Below are 21,206 nucleotides of genomic sequence, written 5' to 3'. Positions count from 1 at the left end.
TCACCCACTCACGCTGTCACGCTGACAGATGAAGAGTTTAGGGGCGGATTGCTTGATTCTTAGCAAACTCTGCTGGATCTTTCAGACACTGCATTATTGGACACAGTAAGAAGAGAAGTAGACAGCCTATGGGATGTGGAAACAATGTACTGAAGTCAGGTCAAGTGTGAGAGAACATGCATTTCAGTTGGGAAAACAAACGCTTACATGCAATAATACTTCTCACCACAGGCAGGATTTTAAAACTGATATAATCACACGTAGAAATGAGAAGCATTTAATTTTTTGTTGTTGTTGTTGTTTTAGTGGGAACAATAACTATTCACTTGAAATCCACTTTTTCATTTTTTTTAAGCATTTTCAATTTTTTTAACTCCATGCATAATATCTATTTTAAAAGCACAATATGTACGATTTTTTGATTAAGAAATAGAAGAACAATGTTATATATTTTGACTTGTGTACTTACGTTATCCCAAATGTTTTGAAGAATGTTTAAATCCAACAAAATAAGCAATTTTAACTAGTGACACGGACCCTGTTTTATAGTGCCATTGTGTTTCCTGCCAATGACGTCATAAAATGTTGTGTGTTTTAATAGACCGGTGATGATCGCACAAAGTAGCTTTATAACAGAACTATCAAATGTATCTAGTATGATAAAACTGCGCTGCTATTTTTTGCACATACACACGACCGGAAGGAGCAGAAGCGCTCGACTGTTGCATAATAAAAACTCCGCTGCTTTTGTGCCGTGTGTTGCGCTCGTTCAGCTTCCTTGTCTCACCTGCTTCATTCTACAACATCAATTAATCATTAACTCATCCATGAACATGATTTCTGCCCGAGTCCCATCAGATTGCATCAGCTTTGGGCGTGAAGACATTCTGTTTTCAGAATTTCTTCAATTATCTTTAAAATATGTACTGACAGCCATTTATGAAAAACAAAATTATACATAAACTTAAATGTCATATTTATCAATATATTTGTTATGATGAAGCATCAGTTTAGTAAATAAAAAAAATATTATATTTAATTGTATTTTTAAATAACACACTACAGTTAAAATTCAAGTATACATTCTTTAGTATGTACTGTATGTTAGTCAACGTCCTTAAAGCATAGTGCCACAACATATTATTAAAACAATGATTTAGAATGTGCTTTAAAACTCTAGATTTGACATTATTACAAAGTGCACTTTTAAAACTGGAATATTATTTCATTAATATTATATTACTGTTTTTTTTTTCATGAAGGAAGAAAGTGATGTACGAAATGCTTTTTTTTTCATGAAATCATGCATTTCGTGTCATATGATTCCCTTAGTTTACTAAATGATACAAGTTACTCTTTGTGCTCTTAAAGCAATTGTGCCATACATTTGCATCAAACCCTCTTGTATGATGCAGTAAATTAAATGAACAGTAAGTCTTGAAAATAATTGTCTCCCCCATGGTGCTGAAAGCTGATGTGAGAGCAGTCAGTGTAGCAGTCTTAGATCAGTTCACTGACCCTTAATGGACGCTGCAGTCAGCTAGCAAAACAGATTAGCTCTAGAGTCTTCCCTAGAGTACATATCTCAACTGCATCTCTAATGGAAAAAATTATGCTCTTCCTGTTTATTATTATGTCCAAAGTGAATTAAACGGCATTCTGAATGAAGTTAAACTGAACAGCTAAGGCACATATTTTTAGCTCCTGTCCGTCAAGTCTCTCACCAGCACAAAACATTTTCTAAATCCAAGCAACGGTATGAAACCTTAGAAAGTGCTGTGGGGAGTAAACATCAATTTCATTGCACATACAATATTCAGTTTTCATTTGCAAGTAAAATGAAAGAAAAGAAGTAGGAAGATAAAATAGAGATGTTTGTGGAAGCAAGTAAGGCAGTACAGAGAGCCTGTGCAGATATTAGCTTTTTAATAGGTGTCTTTTGTGATAAACACACGTGACAGCCTTGTCCTGTATTTTATAAATGAAATGCTTTTCACTGTTCCACTGTGAAGAGTTTATTCATATATAGAGATATTTGTATTTGGTTAAAAGAGATGACCAGGCTCCTTATTAGCTTTCTGTTTGTTGATCAATACACTCAGTGGGACACTGCACAACACTTATCATGATAATAAGGACACACACACACACACACACACACATTCTCCTACAGAATGGAATAGGAGGGCAAGTGTCTGTTAAAGGTTTCGATAGCTCCTCAATGATAGAGGTAAATTGAGGCTGTAGCTCATATAAACATCAATATTGTCTGTCTGGAATGTGCAAAAACAAGGATAATGCACAGCTAGGTGTGCATTAAATCATTTTAATGCACTATGTGGAGGCAAAGAGCCACCTGGGGCAATACATACTGCATTAAACAACAACTTTAACATTAACTAGTCCATGCTGTCACAGTACTATGGTAATAGCGGGATATTTTGCTGCCACACTGTGCAATAAAGTCATTGGTTTGTATTGGAATGAAGCTCAGCCAATTAGATTTTAAGATGTTGTACAAATCTAAGATATACACTACTGTTCAAACATTTGGTGTTGGTAAGATTTTTCAAATGTTTTTGATAGAATGAGATATTTAAACAAGACTGCATTTATTTGTATCAAAATACAGTGAAATAATATAATGATTTGAAACCTTCTTTTAGAATATATTTCAAAAAGTAATCTATTTCTGTGATGTTAAATTTATTTTTTCGGTGTCACATGATACTTCAGAAATTATTCCAATATGCTGATTTACTGCTCAGAATTTTTTTTTTTTTACTATTATCATCATTAAAACAGACATAATTTGTGCATCTTTCAGAAATCTTTAAAGAATTAAAGTTAAAAAGAACAGTATTTATTTGGAATATAAATATTTTGTAAAAGTATTTTTATTTTCGTAAAAATGTCTTTACTGTTGCTTTTGTTCAATTTAATGTATCCTTAATGAATACAAATATTAATGGTAGCATAAGGTACTTTGTTGACTACTTAAAAAGGTTGATTATATCACTAGAAATTAACCACTACAAACGTGTTCTTATTTAATACATATTTTTTTTACTCTTGTATACTACGGATTGTATGCATACATTTTATATTAATACAATTTTTTTATACTGTATACTTAAAAAAGAATAAAGGTACTCACGCAGCACCATGACTCCATGGCGCATTGATTGGGCACGGTTGGGTTCAACAGCAACACTGAGCATGGTAGCGTTGCCTCCGATGATACAGATGCGATTGTCCTGAGCAGACTCCCGAAACATGCGCAGCAACTGGCTGGCTATAACACCATTTAATGCTGAGATCACTGCCATGGGAACCACAAAGGACAGGAAGGCATTCACCTTGAGGAAAAGAGAACAAGGAAAAAGAGGGAAAAGGGAATTAAGACTTTTTTTTTGGACCGACACAATGCTATCTCCAGTTGGCAGGACCTGCAAGGGTGTGTATGATAAAGGCAGGAAGTCAGTTGGAATAAATTTGAATTAAACTGATGAATTATGTGTTTATGAAAACATTAACATGCATGCAATTGACAAACACTTTTTCCAAAGCAACACTGTGTTTATTTATTGCTTTCAATGTATAGACTATATTTTATAATTTCATGCATTTCCAGAGTATGTCAAGTATTATGTTTTTTTTTTCTTTTGTTATCAGTTATGTATTTACACGTAGTCATTATCATTTTTATTATTCTCCGACCTGGAAAAGAATATCCATTTCTAAACTACCCCATATGTACACACACGCACACACACACACACACACACACACACACACACACACACACACACACACACACACACACACACACACACACACACACACACACACACACACACACACACAGTAATTATTACTGCAAGTTGTGGGTTTTCTTGAACTGCACTTCCTATATCCGTCATTCATTTTTCACCAGCTGATCTTTTGTCCAATTTCATTGTTTTGCTTTTGCCAAAGCAAATTAATCTCATGCTTTCTGGAATCTCCACCGCATGAAAACCATTTTATTTTTTGCCAAGATTTTGCCAAGACTATTGAAATACACCTTAGCCCTAATTTAGAAGAGCATGGTGTTGGTTTATGCAGTCATGTTAAATCGGTGTTCAGCAGATGACTGGAGTTAAAGAGCCCAGCACTGTTCCTTCCAGACTGAGAAACATAAAAGGGATCTGCAGGAAAACATTTTTTTTTAAACACATTAAAAACCTACTGAAGGGAGAGAGGATGGGAATATTTAAAGTCTTTAATGAGAAAGGTCAGAAATGTTAGAACTGAACATGTTCTAGAAGAAAGTGTTCTTTTTTGCTTGTTACTGCAAGGTTGGGCCAGGGCTACTAATTAAAACCAAACAGGACTCAAAAGCAAATTTTAAAAAGTCATTGCCTCACGATTTCGCCAGTAAAATGATTTTGGTGCTAAGATAATGTTGGATTACATGGGAACAGAATATCATATTGTATTTTTGTTTTTGTGCATATCTGCCTAACCAAGTACAAACTTGCTTCTAATTGTAATAGGTCCCTTCAAAGTGAGCTTTGCTTTGCGGCATACTGGTGCAATTAATCTCAGGAATGGTGTAGTGGTTTACAGGTATAAAGCATATGATACAGGTATAATATATAATTGGCAGCACAACAAAAAAATAAAAATAAAAATAAAATAGTATGTTTGAATTCTCAGTATTAAAAAAAATCATGTGTGTATAAATCATTAAATATAAAGTAAATCCTGGTGCAGATGTTTTACAGCAGTCAGTGTGTTATAGCTGCCAATCAATGTGCCTGACAGTTTTAATTATGTTGTTTTCTGAAAATGATTTAGCAAAAAGCTAAATATTTATGTGCTGTATCCTAATGTTTTATGTAACCATTTTTAATTTATGTTTTAACACTTTGTGCTAGTTTATGTTCTAATGGTTTCAAGAAAATTAATTGGATAATTAATCAAGTATTACATAAATGCAGGCTCTCTCACTAATTGTGTTTGTTAAATCAGTTCTCACATTGAGCAAAAATGAGAATGCAGGGAGGAATTCTCTCTGTGTTTATGAAGACACACAAATACAAGCAAAATTAAGAGAGTTGGTTGCCATATTTAATGAAGCCATGGAAGTACTGACAAACAAATGTGATTTCTTTAGGGACTTTTTAACTGAGTTCAGTGAAATGCAAAAGCCTGACCAGCCATAATCCAATGTATATAAATATGGCAGAGATTACTTTAAAAAGTAAAGGAACTGTCAAAAGTCTACTAGTCAATCTATTATTCAGCCATGGCAAGAAGACAAACACAAAACTTTGTGCTTTTATTCTTGTTTGATTGCCCTGGCAACACAGGAATGTTTTGTGTGTGATTGCATGCACCGTTATTTTTATTATTTTTATTTTTTTTACTTGCATTCAAGCTGCAAAGAGCCCATCTCCACGGGAACCACAGAGGTAGTTTAAAAGAGTTCAGCCACCTTATTAAATGGACTTTTGTGTTTTGAGACAATTCATGTTGTTTTGAATGATAGTGTTGGTATAATGGAAAACCCGGACCTTATATTTATACATGATTTATTTATGCATTATGCAAATGCACCTATATGAGCAGAGAAGAATATTATGCTTGTTTGTGAGTCATGTTTAAGTTTTATTAGAATGTTCCCTCATTGGTGACTGGAGAAGGTCTGCACTGTGGCTGTCTATGAATGTTTGTCAAAGAATGTTCAGGAAAATGACATTTCTATATAATTTCTCCATCAAAGCTTTCCAGCAGGTATGCTCAGTTAGGCAACAGTGCACGTGCACACTCGAATAAGCAAACAAATCATGTGGCAAATCAAATTCCACTCAAGTGTTTGCTTGTCGAGGGCCGGAGTCCTGCATGGATTAGCCAAACCTTGACTTAATGTTCACTCTGTTTTTATTTAGTCTGGACACTGAAGCTGCAATACAAGTATTATCATGGCTCTGTCTTCGTGTTCCAGACATTAGTGCTTTATAATAACAAATAAAAATATAATTAGGACTGTAGGTCAATAGAAAAAAAATAAAAATAAGTAATTTCATGAAAACAAATGAAATGGATTTAATGATTTGCAAATGATGCATTATTAATGGAATATGAAAAGCACCAAAATGAAGAAAATTCAAACAGATTATGGCAAATAAGGGAAGCATTAAACAGGCGTGACAAAATGGTCGAATTTTTAATTTAGGTCGGTTCTTTCCAAGCCAGTTCTCAAAAGACAATGTACAGTAGCAGATGTTATGGCATTAAACTACATTTATCAAACAAATTGAGAGTTGAGGTGCAAATCAGTCATATTGTCCCAGTCATAGGTTTCATAACTCATAGTCAGCTACCAGAGTATTGCTATGATTTCCATCAGTGCAACCCAGGTTTACAGCATCTGTTTTTTGTTTTTTTTTACCTCTTTGTTAAAAGGCCTATGAAATCTCAGCAGTTTTCCTCATGCTATGCTCCTTTTCTGAGTAATAGCACAGCAATTTTCATCTGTTTACAAACATTCCTGACATGCATACAGTCTCCATGCTCTTCTCTCCTGGCCTTCTGACAGGAAGTGACACCACTCAGTCTACGGAACTCTGTTGTTCAGGCTTGAGACAGTCAGTGATAAGGGTGTGATGGCTCCAAAAAACTGTGCCTGGGATTGTTTTGAAAGAGCAGATATTACAGCTCTGTAAAATACTGTATTACAAGGGTGTCAGACTCAGTTCCTGGAGGGCCACAGCCCTGCACAATTTAGATATAACCCAAATTAAACACACCTTATCCAAATAATTTAATCATTTAGGCTTATTTGAAAAGTAAGTACAATTATGTCATCTTTCTACTAATTTACTAATTTAATTGATTCATTTACATCTGAACAATAAACATGTTACAGTATTAATTAATATTTGTTCATGTTAGTTAAAGGGGGGGTGAAATGCTATTTCATGCATACTGAGTTTTTTACACTGTTAAAGAGTTGGATTCCCATGCTAAACATGGACAAAGTTTCAAAAATTAAGTTGTACGTTTGAAGGAGTATTTCTGTTCCAAAAATACTCATTCCGGTTTGCCACAAGTTTCAGAAAGTTTTTTTCGAGTATGGCTCTGTGTGACGTTAGATGGAGCGGAATTTCCTTATATGGGTCCTGAGGCACTTCTCCCGGAAGAGCACGCGTTCCCGTATAGCAGAGCAGAGGGAGGCTGTGCACAGACATTCACTGATCAGAGCGAGAGCGTCGCGAAATGTCACAAAAGGAGTGTGTTTTTGGTTGCCAGGGCAAGACAACCCTGCACAGATTACCAAAAGAGAAACAGCATTAAGGGACCAGTGGATGGAGTTTATTTTTACAGAGCATCAACGGAGTTGTGCAAGTGTTTGTGTTTGTTCCCCTGCATTTCGAAGATGCTTGTTTTACAAACAAGGCCCAGTTTGACGCCGGATTTGCACATTGTTTATTTCTTAAGGATGATGCAATCCCAACGAAAAAGGGTCACGATCGTGTGTTGGAACCGCAGGCGGTGAGTAAAACTGCTTCAAATATCTCGTTGCTGCTGCTGCTCTCGTTCAGTTTCAGCCTCGGGATCTGATTCTGGATCATAAATAAACGGCTGAATCTGTCTGTTAGCCATGGTTTGTTTTGGATGTTTTTTTCCTCACCGTAAAGTCACAGCTTCCAAATGCTTTCAACGCAAAAGCATACCGGCGCTCGTGATTCTTTAGCTCCGCCCACACGTCACGCCTCCAGCCGGTCATGTTTTTCTGGGAAAAATCGGTACAGACTATCTTTCTCTTATGAATATAATAAAACTAAAGACTTTTTGGAGTTATGAAGGATGCAGTACTACTCTATAGGTTCTCAAGATTAACAGGATATTGAGTGAAAACGAGCATTTCACCCCCCCTTTAATGAAAAAACAACTGTTCACTGTTAGTACTTGTACTAGTACTTGTTACTTGTTAGTAAATGTTGGAATTATCATTAAGTTAGTTTAATAAATGCTTTAGACATATTTGTATTGTTAGTAGTTATTTAACTAAAATTAAACCAATTTTAATGCATACCATTATATTCAAGACAATACATTTACTTTTATAGTATACTCTTAAAAATAAAGGTGCCAAAAGAGGGCACAGCAATGTCATAGAAGAACCATTTCTGGCCTCATCCATGGCAATGTACAATTTCCAGAATACTGCTGGCTCTCCATCCTCAGTGCTAACACTGGTCTGTGGACAGTTCAGATCCTACAAAAAATGCACAAACAAAATACAAAAGTAGTCATTTTAATAGCATAATGTCATTTGATTTCTGTATTAGAAGTAATAAAATGATCTTACTTAAAATTTTTGTTTGAGGTTTTACCTTTTGAATTTTTTATTTCGCTTTCTGGTGAAGAGGGCTTCACTAGCCGCTCTCTACCAAATAAGCAGTGGTGTGTGCTCATCTATCCCTGTAACATCCAGGCAAGATTCAAGTTAACTCAAAACGTCTCAAGGTTACGAATGTAACCCTGGTTCCTTGAAGACGCTGCGTCAAGCGTTTTGGGGAACGTCCCTGACGAGACCGACTCTGAATATCGTGTGCAATCTGTCCAACGGAAGGGCGTGATGTCACGGGCGGGGTGAAGGGCGTGATGTCAGCGATCAGGAAGCTATAAATGCATGTGCCATTCAGCTGGCTTGTTTTTTGTTTTTAATCTTTCAACCGCACGAGTAACCACCTCCAAAAGCTCTTCATATTGGGGCGACAGGGGTGGCGAATCCCCAGTAACAGTCTCCACATTGACCTCCTTGGAGGAAGAGAGGTGGAGAGCTGATCCCTCACCCTGGGGGGAAGAAATCGACGAGCGTGCTTCCGAACCCAGGGTTTGGGCGCCGGATCTGGCAGATGAGGAAGGAGATAAGGACTGGCCCATCTCCATTCCCTCTGACAGATCCACCTGCGAACCCCACGAGTGCAGCAGCCGTTCTGCCTCGGCAGAAGCGGGGCCAGCACCGCGGGGAACGCTGGTGAAGACTACCTCCTCGAAGAGAGCCCTCCGGGAACGTAGGGTCTGCATTGGCAATCGTTCACAATGCGGACAGTCGTCCCCCTTGAGAGCCGTGCTTCGATCCCAGGCAAGCCACGCACAAACTGTGTGTATCCCCACCCGTGATGTAGCGAGAGCAGGGAGGAACACAATCTATAACATGGCTTGGAATCGCCCCTCACATGTTTGGTCTTTGCTTTCACTTTTGGCATATTGAGCTGTTCTAGCGATCTTTTTAATGCTTTAGAGACAGACAACAATAAATAGGACCAACAGGACAGACTTTTGACATGCACACACAGAGCACTTTCTGAAAGACGCGAAGCTGAAGCCAGCTGCGCGGCACATGCATTTATAGTTTCCTGGTCACTACGTCACCCCGCCCGTGACATCACGCCCTTCCGTTGGACAGATTGCACACGATATTCAGAGTCGGTCTCGTCAGGGACATTCCCCAAAGTGCTCAACGCTGCTCGAGTTCCTGAAAAGGAACTACATTTTATAAATGTTGTGTTTGATGTCATAATTTTCAAACGCGAGTTCAACGATTTGCGCGAGCAGATTACATGCAAAGTCAATGCAAAGATGCGATCAGACTATGGATCAGAGGCATCTTCGTGCAGGTCTAGAGACGCGATGCTCCGCGTTTGGCGTGTATGCCCCAAAATGCTAATCTTGTTGATCGTTATAATAGTATACATTTTTTGTAAAAATACGAATCAAAATAACTCACCTATCGAGTAAAACGATAGATGGCGAGATCGGCATCTCTTTCTAGTTGAAGTTTGAACAGTAATTATTTTCCATAAATAAGTAATACAATTAACCATAAAACGTGCAAGAATAAGTAAATAGGGAAATGCTTGAAGCAAGCTAGTGGTTTGCTGGATGCTAGACAGTACTTCTGCATTAGTCCACGACACTTTTGTCATGTGTCATGTGTACCCACACTTTCTACGTCAGTAAAGGCGGTAACAAAGGGTAACTAACGTCATTGACAGCTGACTGCACTGCCTCGTGTCACTGTTTAGAATGGGAATTTTCTCATGATTTACAAATAGTTGAAAACATTAGAGATATTGTAAGTAATCAGCTGGACAAAATATATAACACTAACCTAGTGGTTTTTGGATATTTTACAGCAAATATCTTACAAATTGTACCTTTAAGTAGACGCATGTGCAAATTGTGAAATAATTAGTATGTAACCCAGGTGATTCTCACCTACTCTTTTATGAATACTAAGGATTCTGACATACTTATTCGCTCATCTACTGCTTTTTTACTACTATAGAGTACAGAAGTAGGTGGTTTCGGACGCAGCCTATTGGACAGTTGTTATATGAGTGTTTTGTTCTCTGTTTTCTTGTGCCATGGTAATCTGTTCTTGTTTTTTTCCCTTTCCCTTCTTATTCCCTTTATGTGGCTGCATTGTAAAAGGTGTTTCCAAAGATCCATGTGACACATCAAATCTGATTACATTTAATATAAATAATAATGTTGTTTGTCTTGTTCTACTTTTTTTTTGTTGGTTTGTTTAAATCAGTCATGAACAATGGGATATTTAAAGTTATATTTATACTGTATTATTTTAATTTGTATTGCATTATTTAATATTGACATCCTGAGGGTGATTTATTATTGGGCAACACTGTGCTCTGTTTAATTTTGAAATGTTTATTGCCTGTATTATGATGGTGGTTATCAGTATCTTGTATTTGAACAGAACTCATTTTATAAAGCAAGTTAAATTTACTGATTCATTTCAATGAATGTGAAAGCACAATAGCTAGAAATTAATATACATGATTTGAGCATTAGCTTGTTAGAGTGCATGTCAAACATCATCCACAACATTACAATTAGTTAGTTAATGTATGCATTCACTGTGTTTTTCTGGGATGTTTATCTCCCCTGTTTGTTAAATGCTAATTTCACAGTTCAAATTTATTTATTTATTTATTTTTGTTGTTGTTTCTGTTCAATATCAGACCACCTGAGCAGAACTCATAATTAAATTCCCTTTTTACTTAGCACTGAACCTTTAAAGCTGGGGCAAGTGCATTTTGATGTGTTAATCAGATTTGATGCCTGTTCATTTTATTAGTATTATTATTATTTTTTTTTTTTGTTATCATCAATAGATTTCTAAGTTGCCTCACTCAGTAAAGCCACTGATCCCACCAGGCAACTACATCAAAAAGAGAAACCCACAGATAATAGGAATACAACAAAAGAGATGTTCTTATGAAACAGACGATAAACAAACTAATGGAGCAACAGGCACAGCCATGCGTGTTAATAAAACACAGTTGTAGCACTGCAATAGGTTGGAGTTATTCAAATGAGCTTTTTGTGCCTTGTTCATTTGTTCAATTTGAGAACTGTGCAGTGTAATTTAACCAATTAATGACCCTTAGAGGCTCTAATGAGGTAATTAGCTAAATCCTGGGCTGTGGTGTGTAGCCACAACCTGCAAGTATAGCTCTTAAGGGTTATAAGCAGTATTAATTTATATTTCTTCCCTTCAAATAGCAGCACATGCCCATTGTGTGTGTTGAAGCTGAAGGTGGATAAGTGTTGTTTCTATGGTTACTGGTTTATGGTTTATTTGTACTCTTTTGTCTCCTATGTATTTTTAGTCTCATAATCTTAATCTTCTTTATTTCTTAAATACATAGAGAGAAACACAATAAAGCCAGTGTGTCTGTATTAAAATAAAATGGAGTTATTGTAAATTACAAGGAAAAAGTCTCTCCAACATCTTTCACTGGCCGGAACCTTTTCAAAAAGATACACTTTTGTTCTTTTTATGCATTAATATGTACCTTTAAGGTGCCACTATGCACTCTTTGAAAAGGTAGGTCTACTGTGTCAGAAAGTGTAGATTAAACACTGCATTGCTTCAAAGGAAAAATGTTTCTTTGTAATACTGCATCAAAATCCTCAGAAATTACTTTTGCTGCTGCTGTCATTCAGACCATGAAGGCTATTGCATATTAACTAATAGAAATGCCTCAGATGCTCAAACATCTAAAGCCATTTTTTAAGGTATAGCTCTGTGTGTGTGTGTGTGTGTGTGTGCGTGTAGTTCACCCTAGGGTATGGGGACAAAAAAATGGCCTCAAAAATGGCATTATCCAAAATCCATTTCAAAACATTTCTTAAGGTGCTGCGTCTGGATGGACCAAGGTCAACATTTTCTTCCTAATTTCTTCAGTGCTGAGCGAAACTAAATGTTGTGCCATAATTTAAACGAGCTTCACTTTGTGGCACAGTTAACAATTTTTACCAGATTTTATTATCTAAACAGTCAAAATGTTGCTTTCCACAATATATCTGATTTACAGATCAGTAGCTCTGCATGATTTATGACAAAATTGATGAGGCTGATAAATTAGTCAGAGCTTTACTAAAATCATCCAAGGCTAGCATCGCCCATGATGTAAGGTAAAAATAAAAATATTTAAAAACATTTGCAAAACCTGTCTCTTTCTTTCTTATTTACTGACTGAGAAGTATCATGTTGAAAGTTGTCCTTCCGCTCTTTCTTTGGCCTCAGTTTTGTCTCTCCTCCTCTCTTTGATGAACTCTTGGCTGAGGTTTCTTTTATCTGTCAGACATCTCTCTGTCTATCAGTATCTGCTGCCCTGATGTCTGTGAAGGTGTCTGGAGTAAAGAGTGCACCTGTGATTGCTTTGAAGCACTTTGACTGTGTAATTCACACCTCGAACAGGATCCTGGACAAAAGCAGCAGCATATCTTGCCACTCAAGGCAACTGAGAATAAACTCAAAAAGTAAGTAAATGACATCTTAGAGTTTCACAGAAAGTCTGTATTGTGTCACTTTCATTTGCACCAAACACACTCCTCTCAAGAACGCAGGAAGCTCAGCTGTCTGGCTCTGTTTTCCTGGCTGACCACTGCTTGTTACAAACAGCAAATATCTCTGGCAGATTTATATGAGGGACACAGATGCTTCACAACATGTAATTAAAGCTTCATGAATGAAGTGTCAGGTAGAGAAAATCAATGAGATCTACATACAGTACAATACCAAAAACAATAATGATTAGCAAATAAGAGCAACAGTAATTTGCAAAGTGTGTGGTGTTGTTTGTGTGTGTGTGTGTGTGTTTTTTAATGCTCTTGTTTATGTTTAAGTTTTTTTTTTTTTACCATGAAAATATTTAGCATATAAATATGCAACTCTCCATCCCAGCCTTAAACGTAATCTCTCTCAGAAGCAGCAGATATACCCGTCAGTACACTGTGCACTCTTAGCTCACTGTGGACGGACACAAACAGACGTCATCTCTATCTTTGCTGATTCCTGTGCTCACTGACATGTGTCATCTTACATTTATTTCCGGTCACACTTAGGAGCAAACATATTTTTTTGGGGGGTGGGCTGTCTAGGCTAGTTTTGATATGATTTTAGTCAAGATATTGCATTAGAATGTGTCTTAAAAAAAAACTATATTACAAACATGGAAACAATGTAATTAAATAATAGAAAAATAGCAATAAAGGCAACAGTCAAAAGGAAAAATGTTGAAAGATACAACATGTGCACTGCAAAGAAAGGAGATATACATTATATTTTCAAAAAAAATATTACATTACACTTTTTTTACTGTTAAAAACAAGGGCTATCAATAGAAAAACTATATAATTATCTCAAAAGACCAAAATAATATAATAATATGTAAATTCTGTAAATATTTTAAAAACTATTATATTAAAACATTTAATTCATATTTCAAGATGCCACTATACAACCATAAATAAATATACACTTTTGGTTAAAAATTAGTATAATCAAGATTTTTTTGATATCTTCAGAAATAATTCTATTTACTGGTATGTTGGTATTGGTAGTATATGACTCTATGACTCTCCATAGGCAAAATGGTTTTTATACTGTACAAACTCTAGTTTCTATTGCCCTACACCAAACCTCAACCTAAACCTAAATTTTGTGCATTATTATATATATATATATATATATATATATATATATATATATATATATATATATAAAAACATTTAGTATGTTTTTAAGCAATTGAATAGACTGGCATAAACCACCTACAAATTGTAATACCTCTGTTATACCCATGTCATTATACAAATTTGTGTCCCCATAAACCACCCAAAACAGTGCATGCATTTCTAATAAATCTGCTTGAGCAAAATGTTTTGTCAGAGCTCACTCAACAGTGAAATCTTTTTGTGTCTTTGTATTTCTTGCAGGTTTCCTATTGTGTTGAATTGAGAAAGCGGTGCTTTGTGAATGGTGTTGTACTGTTAAATGAAGGAGTGAAGTGTCAGAAGCTGAAAACTTTAACTCATCCCTTCTTCTCTCCCCCTCTTTGTGGTGAGAGGAGCGCTAAACATCTGCCAGAACACAGTGCCAGGCAAATCTCAGCTATCAGCCACCTATCCTCGCCAACAGCACTGCCTGCTGCTATATATATATATGTCAGCCTCACATTATTTGTATGTTTGTATCCATTTCAAGTGCACTAGATTAATTTCATGTGCAAATTGCGCAATAAGAAAGATCACAACAACAAACAGAAGAGGGTGAAAGGTTAAGCGCATCTGTACAGTTGCTCATATCCAAGAAACCATTATTGAACACAAACATTTCAGCAACATACATATTTATATCAGTTTACACTTATGTGGTGAGGTTATACCACATCTCCAAAAGCAATAAAAGACCATTTATGTGTTTTTTTGTGTCCCACAGGGCATTTGAATTTCAGATATTGCAACAGCAATACATAAAACTAGATATTGTGAAACCTTCTGTATATAAAAGAGGACATCTTGGGGTTTTCTGTGGTATCCAATTTGCCAAGATTGAAACATGATAAATAGTTTGTCCTGTAGCAAACAGCCGATATTGTAACTATCATTCTTTTGACTGGAATTTCTCAGGATGAAACGCACACTCAGTGACTGGTGGAATTTGTCAAACTCAATTTTCTCCACATTTTCTGCATCTTTGCCTCTTTTTCAATGTGCATCCATATTCTCGATTTTCTTGTTTTGTCCCCTCTATGTCAGTAATGCACAGTGCTCTGTCTGATTCAGATTGTGACTCACTGATTGTGTCCGCTGTGCTATGAGTTCCAGTTATCTACATTCATTTCAAGTAATGCATGCTGTAATGTTCTTTCATATAGAATTAAGTGTAATTTTCATGTATTTGTATTGCCTAAAACACCACAGGTGCTTTCAGCTTCTAGCAGTTGTTTTTATTTTTATTTATTTTAACAGAGTTAGAGAGCTGAGGGTTACAAACAGGAGACCTGTCCTTGTAAATGGAATGTGCTCCAATCTATATTAGATTCACTGGTGTAATAGAAAAGAATAAGGCAGGTGCAAGTTTTAGGGCTGCAAGGACAATTTCCCAAGAATCAAAGCATAATGTCTCCATTTCCAGGCAATCAGGATTTACTTTAGAGCACTATAGGTGCTTTCAATTTTTGTAAGATAGCAAATCCTTATTTATTTATTTTTTTTAGCAAATCCAGACATTTGTTACTCAAACTAACAGATATGGGTCCTGACTTGCAGTTGTATTTTCAAGAGACAGCAATAGTTAAATTCATTTGAATGAATTATTTATTTTGACTTCCATGACCATCAGTGCTCACAACGGAAGCAATAAGGACACTGCTGCTTGCCATTCTAATGTGTTGTTTGATTAATCGAGACATCAGCATTTCATTTAAATTCCAAAATAATCAAAGGGGCCTAATGCATATTAAATCATTTAACCGCTACTCTTGTGTTTCAGAATAACCCAATACACTTTTACACAATGTTTTAAATATGGTAGAATCAACCCAACAGCATTAGGTTAAATCAACAAATGTATCTAACTAGGACAAGTAGTGTCGAAAACCATATTTTTGCCTGTTTTGTTTGTTCCAATAGTACTAGTACTAGTATATCTACTGGCCTGCTACTCGGCTGGCTGTTGCAATGCAAAGATCTGCACACTGGAGCTTCAGGTCATCATGGTTTGTTTCATCAATCCAGCAGAGATTCCTTGTTTTGACAATTTACTTTTCCACTTGTACCCATTCTGCTTGAATCAGCAGGTCTGGACTTGCTGACAGCTGGTCAACTTGGATTCAGTGTAATGTTGGACTGCTTGTTTGGACACTTTGTTTTTTATCTCACACTCGTTTGATTTGAACTGTCTGGTGGATGGCACACATGATCCATACCAGCATTTTAAGCAATGCCTGGGTGTTATGCTGTGTGTGTACATACAGTGTATGTTTTTATCATATAGGAGTTGCTTGTTTTGTCTAGATGTATTTTTTCCTGCTTTGTGCAGCATTGTCAGAAATTAAAATCAACATTAGTAGTAGTAGTAGTAGTAGTAGTAGTAGCTTAGTGACGCAGCTGGTCATGTGGTTTCGCCCATAAGAAAATACTATAGTCATTTATGGTAAATTCTATAGTGTTTTTGAACCATACTATAGTAACCTACTTGAGTTAATTTGTTATGGTAATTCTATAGTTGCTGTGGTAATATAACAGCTATAGTAATATAAACAAATCCCTTTACCCAATACTCTACTAAGCTTTCTATAACTATAGGCTATATTATGTTACAATACAGTAGTTTACGGTTGTAAAATCTTAACTATACTACAGTATTTATTACAGTTTATCAGTTCACTGTATGCTGTAGCATTCATTAACAAAGTGTTGTAAATAGTATAATATATACAGAGAAATACACTTTATTATGGTTCAAAAACGCTATAATATTTACTATAAATTACTATAGTATTTCTTCATGTTGGGACCCGCTCCATAAAATAATTAAACAGCTTCTTCTGGAAAACTGATAAGAATGGAGATAGTATCTTATGTGAGCCTACATTATTTCTAGAACGTTGTTTTTTTATTAATTATGGGGAAACAAATTACTGGGTGCACATTTTACACTGTTTAATAGTGTAATCATGGGAATTCGTGACCATGTTTAGATGTAGACAATGTTTATTTTTTAGATGATCGGGTATTGAGAGATACTGCTACGCAACAGGTTGTTACTTTTTATTAGAAACTAAAGCTTCTGCTAGCCTACTCATGCATGAAACAAAACGCAGTTATAACCACGGCTTCATACAGAAATAAGAAAATGCTCCACTCATCCAAATCATGGAAAAAGTACTGTGCGCGCTCACCTGTAGGACGCTTTTAGCAGTGATCGAGGACACGATAGTGGTGCATATAAATTCGTCTTTTATCAGTCGCTGCCCCATGGTGAAGAGCATCGGAGTGGCCAGGAGAAAAGACGCGACCCACATAGCGCTGATGAGTTTCTTGGTGCGGCTCCGCGACATGATGCTCTTCGCCTTAAACGGGTGGCAGATGGCCATGAAGCGCTCCACGCTCAGGCTGGCGATGTTGAACGCCGTCGCATACGAGCAGCCGTCCCGCAGAAAGTAGTACCCTTTACAAACAGCCTCCCCAAAAGCCCACGGGTGATGAACCCAGATAAAGTTGTATAACTCAATGGGCATGCAGAGGATCAAGATGAGCAGATCGGATATGGCCAGACTCGCCAGGTGATAGTGCACCGTACTCTGGAGGTTTTGAAGAGATTTCTTCGTGAGAAGTGTGTACAGGGTGATCGAGTTCCCAAAAAGTCCGATTACAAACAACACCACATAAATCACAGTAACAAAAACTTTAGAATAGATGTCTGTATTTACGTCCAAATCCTCCTCGGAGACGCTTTCCGTTTCATTGTCCAGAAATGACAGGGACCGGTTCGCCGAAGAGAGAAGTTTCTGCGTTAAAATGCGCAAGTCTATGAAGTTGCGTCCTGATAGCGTAGTATTAAACTCCATGTTAGTTTTTAAATATCAACACATAACAATGGTTAAATTAAACATCGTTTTCCTTGCTAAGAGCTGCACATTTCCTACTATGTGTGTATTTGGCGAGCTGTGCGCAACGCTGTGGTGAACTGGGGCCACTGCTCTGAACTTACTCTTACAGGTTTGCGAAAGCCAGACGTTCAGAGGCTTTTATATGACGAGGACGCGTACGAATGCAAACCTTGAGCAATGACGCAGTGCCATTCAACGATTGGTGTATTTTTTTCTAAGTGAGACTGCGCTATAACCTTGAGCATAGGCTACATGAAAGAGCGTCTCAGTTCTGAGTGCTTTATTGAAATGTCCTGGATATAAGGTTTAGAAACATGTTGGATATTGAAGTCAGATTTTTTTTAGCTGAAGTACTATAAAATGTTCTCATCATTATTTTCTAGCACATTTGGTTCCATCTGTTCCAACTTGTAGCAAAAAGTTCTGCTCTGCTTTGAGTTTTTAGAGTTGTCTTCATTAATTGAATTACAAATTGGTGAAATGTGCAAGCCAACAAACGTTTGTTGTAGGAATGTTTTAATGATTAATTGAATGATGAAAATGGGTACAGTGGTAATGTACATCCCACTGGAACAGGTAAGATGTTATAAAAAACGAACATCCAACTTAAATGTCAAGGAAAACCATTTTAAGCAATGTAAAAAATAATGTTCGTTATTATTAAAAAATTTTCAGCATTTTATCTGGTCAGTTTCCACTTTGGAAACAGTGTTTCTTCCGTGACTTGTTTTTTTGTTGTTGTTGTTGTTTAGTTTTTTTTTTTTTGTCTTGCGCAAGACTGTACAACATTTACGTTACATGATTTGACTAATATTTATTTAGAAAGGAGGACAACTCACCATATTATCATATTATCATTCATTTTTTTTTATTTTTTTTATTTTTTTTATTAAACAATACAATACAATATCTCGTAGAGGTAACAGCATAGTATAACGTCAAATACAATTACAGTCTATATCAAACCTTAAGGGGATCCACAATACATTTAAGGCAAAAGATAGTCAATAAATAAAATTACAATACAAGAAACACTCCATATTATCATTCATGTTTTCATGACCGCTGGCGAAACTAAAATGAAATCATCTTTGAGAGCAAGGGGGCCCCCTGGTGTTTCGGGGGCTCTACACAGCTTGTGTATTTTGCGTATAGGGAGGATCGGCTCTGCTTACAATACAGGGGTAATCCAATAACGGTCTTTAATTATAATCCACAAAACAAATACAAGGAATCAAGGAGCTGGGTTAGCAAAAGGTGTAGACCCAAATAATAACGGACCAGGACAGAACAGAAATGGGGAGAAGTTATACAAACGCAAGAGAGAGACTAATGACATAATAGAATGAACACAGGTGAACAGAATGAACTAATCAGGGCAACCAAGGAAAACTAAGTCATGGGGAGCAAAGCAAAATACAATGGAAACACAGAACAGGCAGACATGATACAGAAAAAGACAAAACTACAGTTCATAACCCAAACAGTGATGGCTTAGTGGAAACTGTTTTTTAATCTATACTTGTTCATGGCTGGATCCCCCGAAAGCATCTGTCAGAGAGTGTAGTGGTACATACAGATTGTGTTCTGGGTGGCTGCTTTTATTAGTCTGTGGTCTTTCCTCAGACAACATGACTGGTGTGTTTTGAGATATATCTCATTTATTGTTTTTAGATATGTCAGCCAGTGCCACTATAATTAATGACCCACACATATGAACAGTGAAAATGTTCAAAGGTTAATGGCATTTAATTCTATGCAACCACTGTCCATCGCTCAATGTAATGAAGATATAATGTTATTATGAGTCAGGCCTATCAGGAATGAGGTGGATAGAGGGGGATGCATGGGAATGAGCAGGCATTTGTCGTCAGACTGGTCTCAGTGTTGTGATCTCTTTCGTCAGCTCTACGGTATCTCCTGTCTCAAGAATAATGGTCTCTGAATGTTCTTTGATTAATAAATCTCTGTACCACCTGCCCCTACTTCTGGCTGCCTCGAGGAGGATGAAGTTGAGCCCCTTTTTCTAATGTGGTCTGTCTCATCTTCATTAACTGTGACATTATGTAAATCATGCTTTTACGTTTGGCCATTCTTCAAAATGTTATAGCATGCAATAGCAGTATGTTTAATTGAAAGCTTGACTTATCTTAACATACAAAACACTTGAATGTGTTCTTAATGTTGTGATGAAGAGTAATGCACGTTACTCATTAATAATATAATAAAATATTAAATAGTACCAGTATGTTAATAAAATCAATGTTCAAATTATACCAGTAAGAAAAATTATAAAATTATATTTGCAAAATTATGGAAATAATTAGAGTTTAATTATTACATCTAAACAGAATTTAGATCATTTTTAAATTCATTGGCTAAATTCTATGTTTTTTCTAGAAATTAACATTGACATCAAAATTTATCAAAATATTCATGTGGTGAAAAGCATGCACTGTGTGGAATAAGTATTACATTACTAAATATAAAATTTTGTAATTTAATTTAAATGTAAATTATAATAATAGAGCGGTCAGAATGTATGGATATAATTACAATATAATTACAACTAAACATTATTAGTTAGGAAACTTAAAGGGATAGCTGACTCAAAAATGAAGATTTGATGTTTATCTTGCCCCCAGGGCATCCAAGATGTAGGCGACTTTGTTTCTTCAGTAGAACACAAACTGGGAATTTTAGTTCAAACTGTTGCAGTCTATCAGTCTTATAATGTAAGTGAATGGGAATCAATTAATAACATACAATAAAACTAAAAACAAAAACATACACAAACAAAACCAAATTAAACAATGAGAGCACATAGGAGAGTTCGAACAGGTTGCAAATTGCGTGAATCAGAGGTTAAAAAACGATATAAATACTGTTCAGTTTATTGCACAGACTGATTGCTTTGTGTCTTTACAAATCAATGTATCATCACGAGCCGCAGGGTTTAATTTGGTTTTGTTTGTGTATGTTTTTTTTTATGTTTTAGCAGTGATTCCCATCCACTTACATTATAAGACTGACAGACAGTTTGAGCTAAAATTCTCAGTTTGTGTTCTACTGAAGAAACAAAGTCACCTACATCTTGGATGCCCAGGGGGTAAGCAGATAAACATCAAATCTTCATTTTTGGGTGAACTATCCCTTTAATAGGCTCTTCGTTGGATCTGTCTTAAATATAGCATGCTGAATTTTGTTATTCCTTAC

At 36.2% G+C, this 21,206-nt stretch overlaps 1 protein-coding gene across 1 annotated transcript in view; it reads right to left on the bottom strand.

Moving 5' to 3' along the window:
- LOC113041149 (neurotensin receptor type 1-like) overlaps positions 1-18,085 on the bottom strand; it is a 28,416-nt gene extending 10,331 nt beyond the window's left edge. Inside the window, exons 1-2 of the mRNA XM_026199516.1 lie at positions 17,280-18,085; positions 3,158-3,359 (exon numbers count right to left, since the gene is read on the bottom strand). Of these exons, the coding sequence (XP_026055301.1) occupies positions 3,158-3,359; positions 17,280-17,948 (871 nt within the window). The 5' untranslated portion in view covers positions 17,949-18,085. The remainder of the gene's footprint in view (positions 1-3,157; positions 3,360-17,279) is intronic.
- Between the last annotated feature and the right edge of the window lie 3,121 nt (positions 18,086-21,206).

Source organism: Carassius auratus, chromosome 23 (genome assembly GCF_003368295.1).
Source record: "Carassius auratus strain Wakin chromosome 23, ASM336829v1, whole genome shotgun sequence".
Classification (NCBI taxonomy): Eukaryota; Metazoa; Chordata; class Actinopteri; order Cypriniformes; family Cyprinidae; genus Carassius; species Carassius auratus.
Note: the sequence above shows the minus strand (reverse complement) of the source record. Positions and strands in the feature narration are given on the sequence as shown.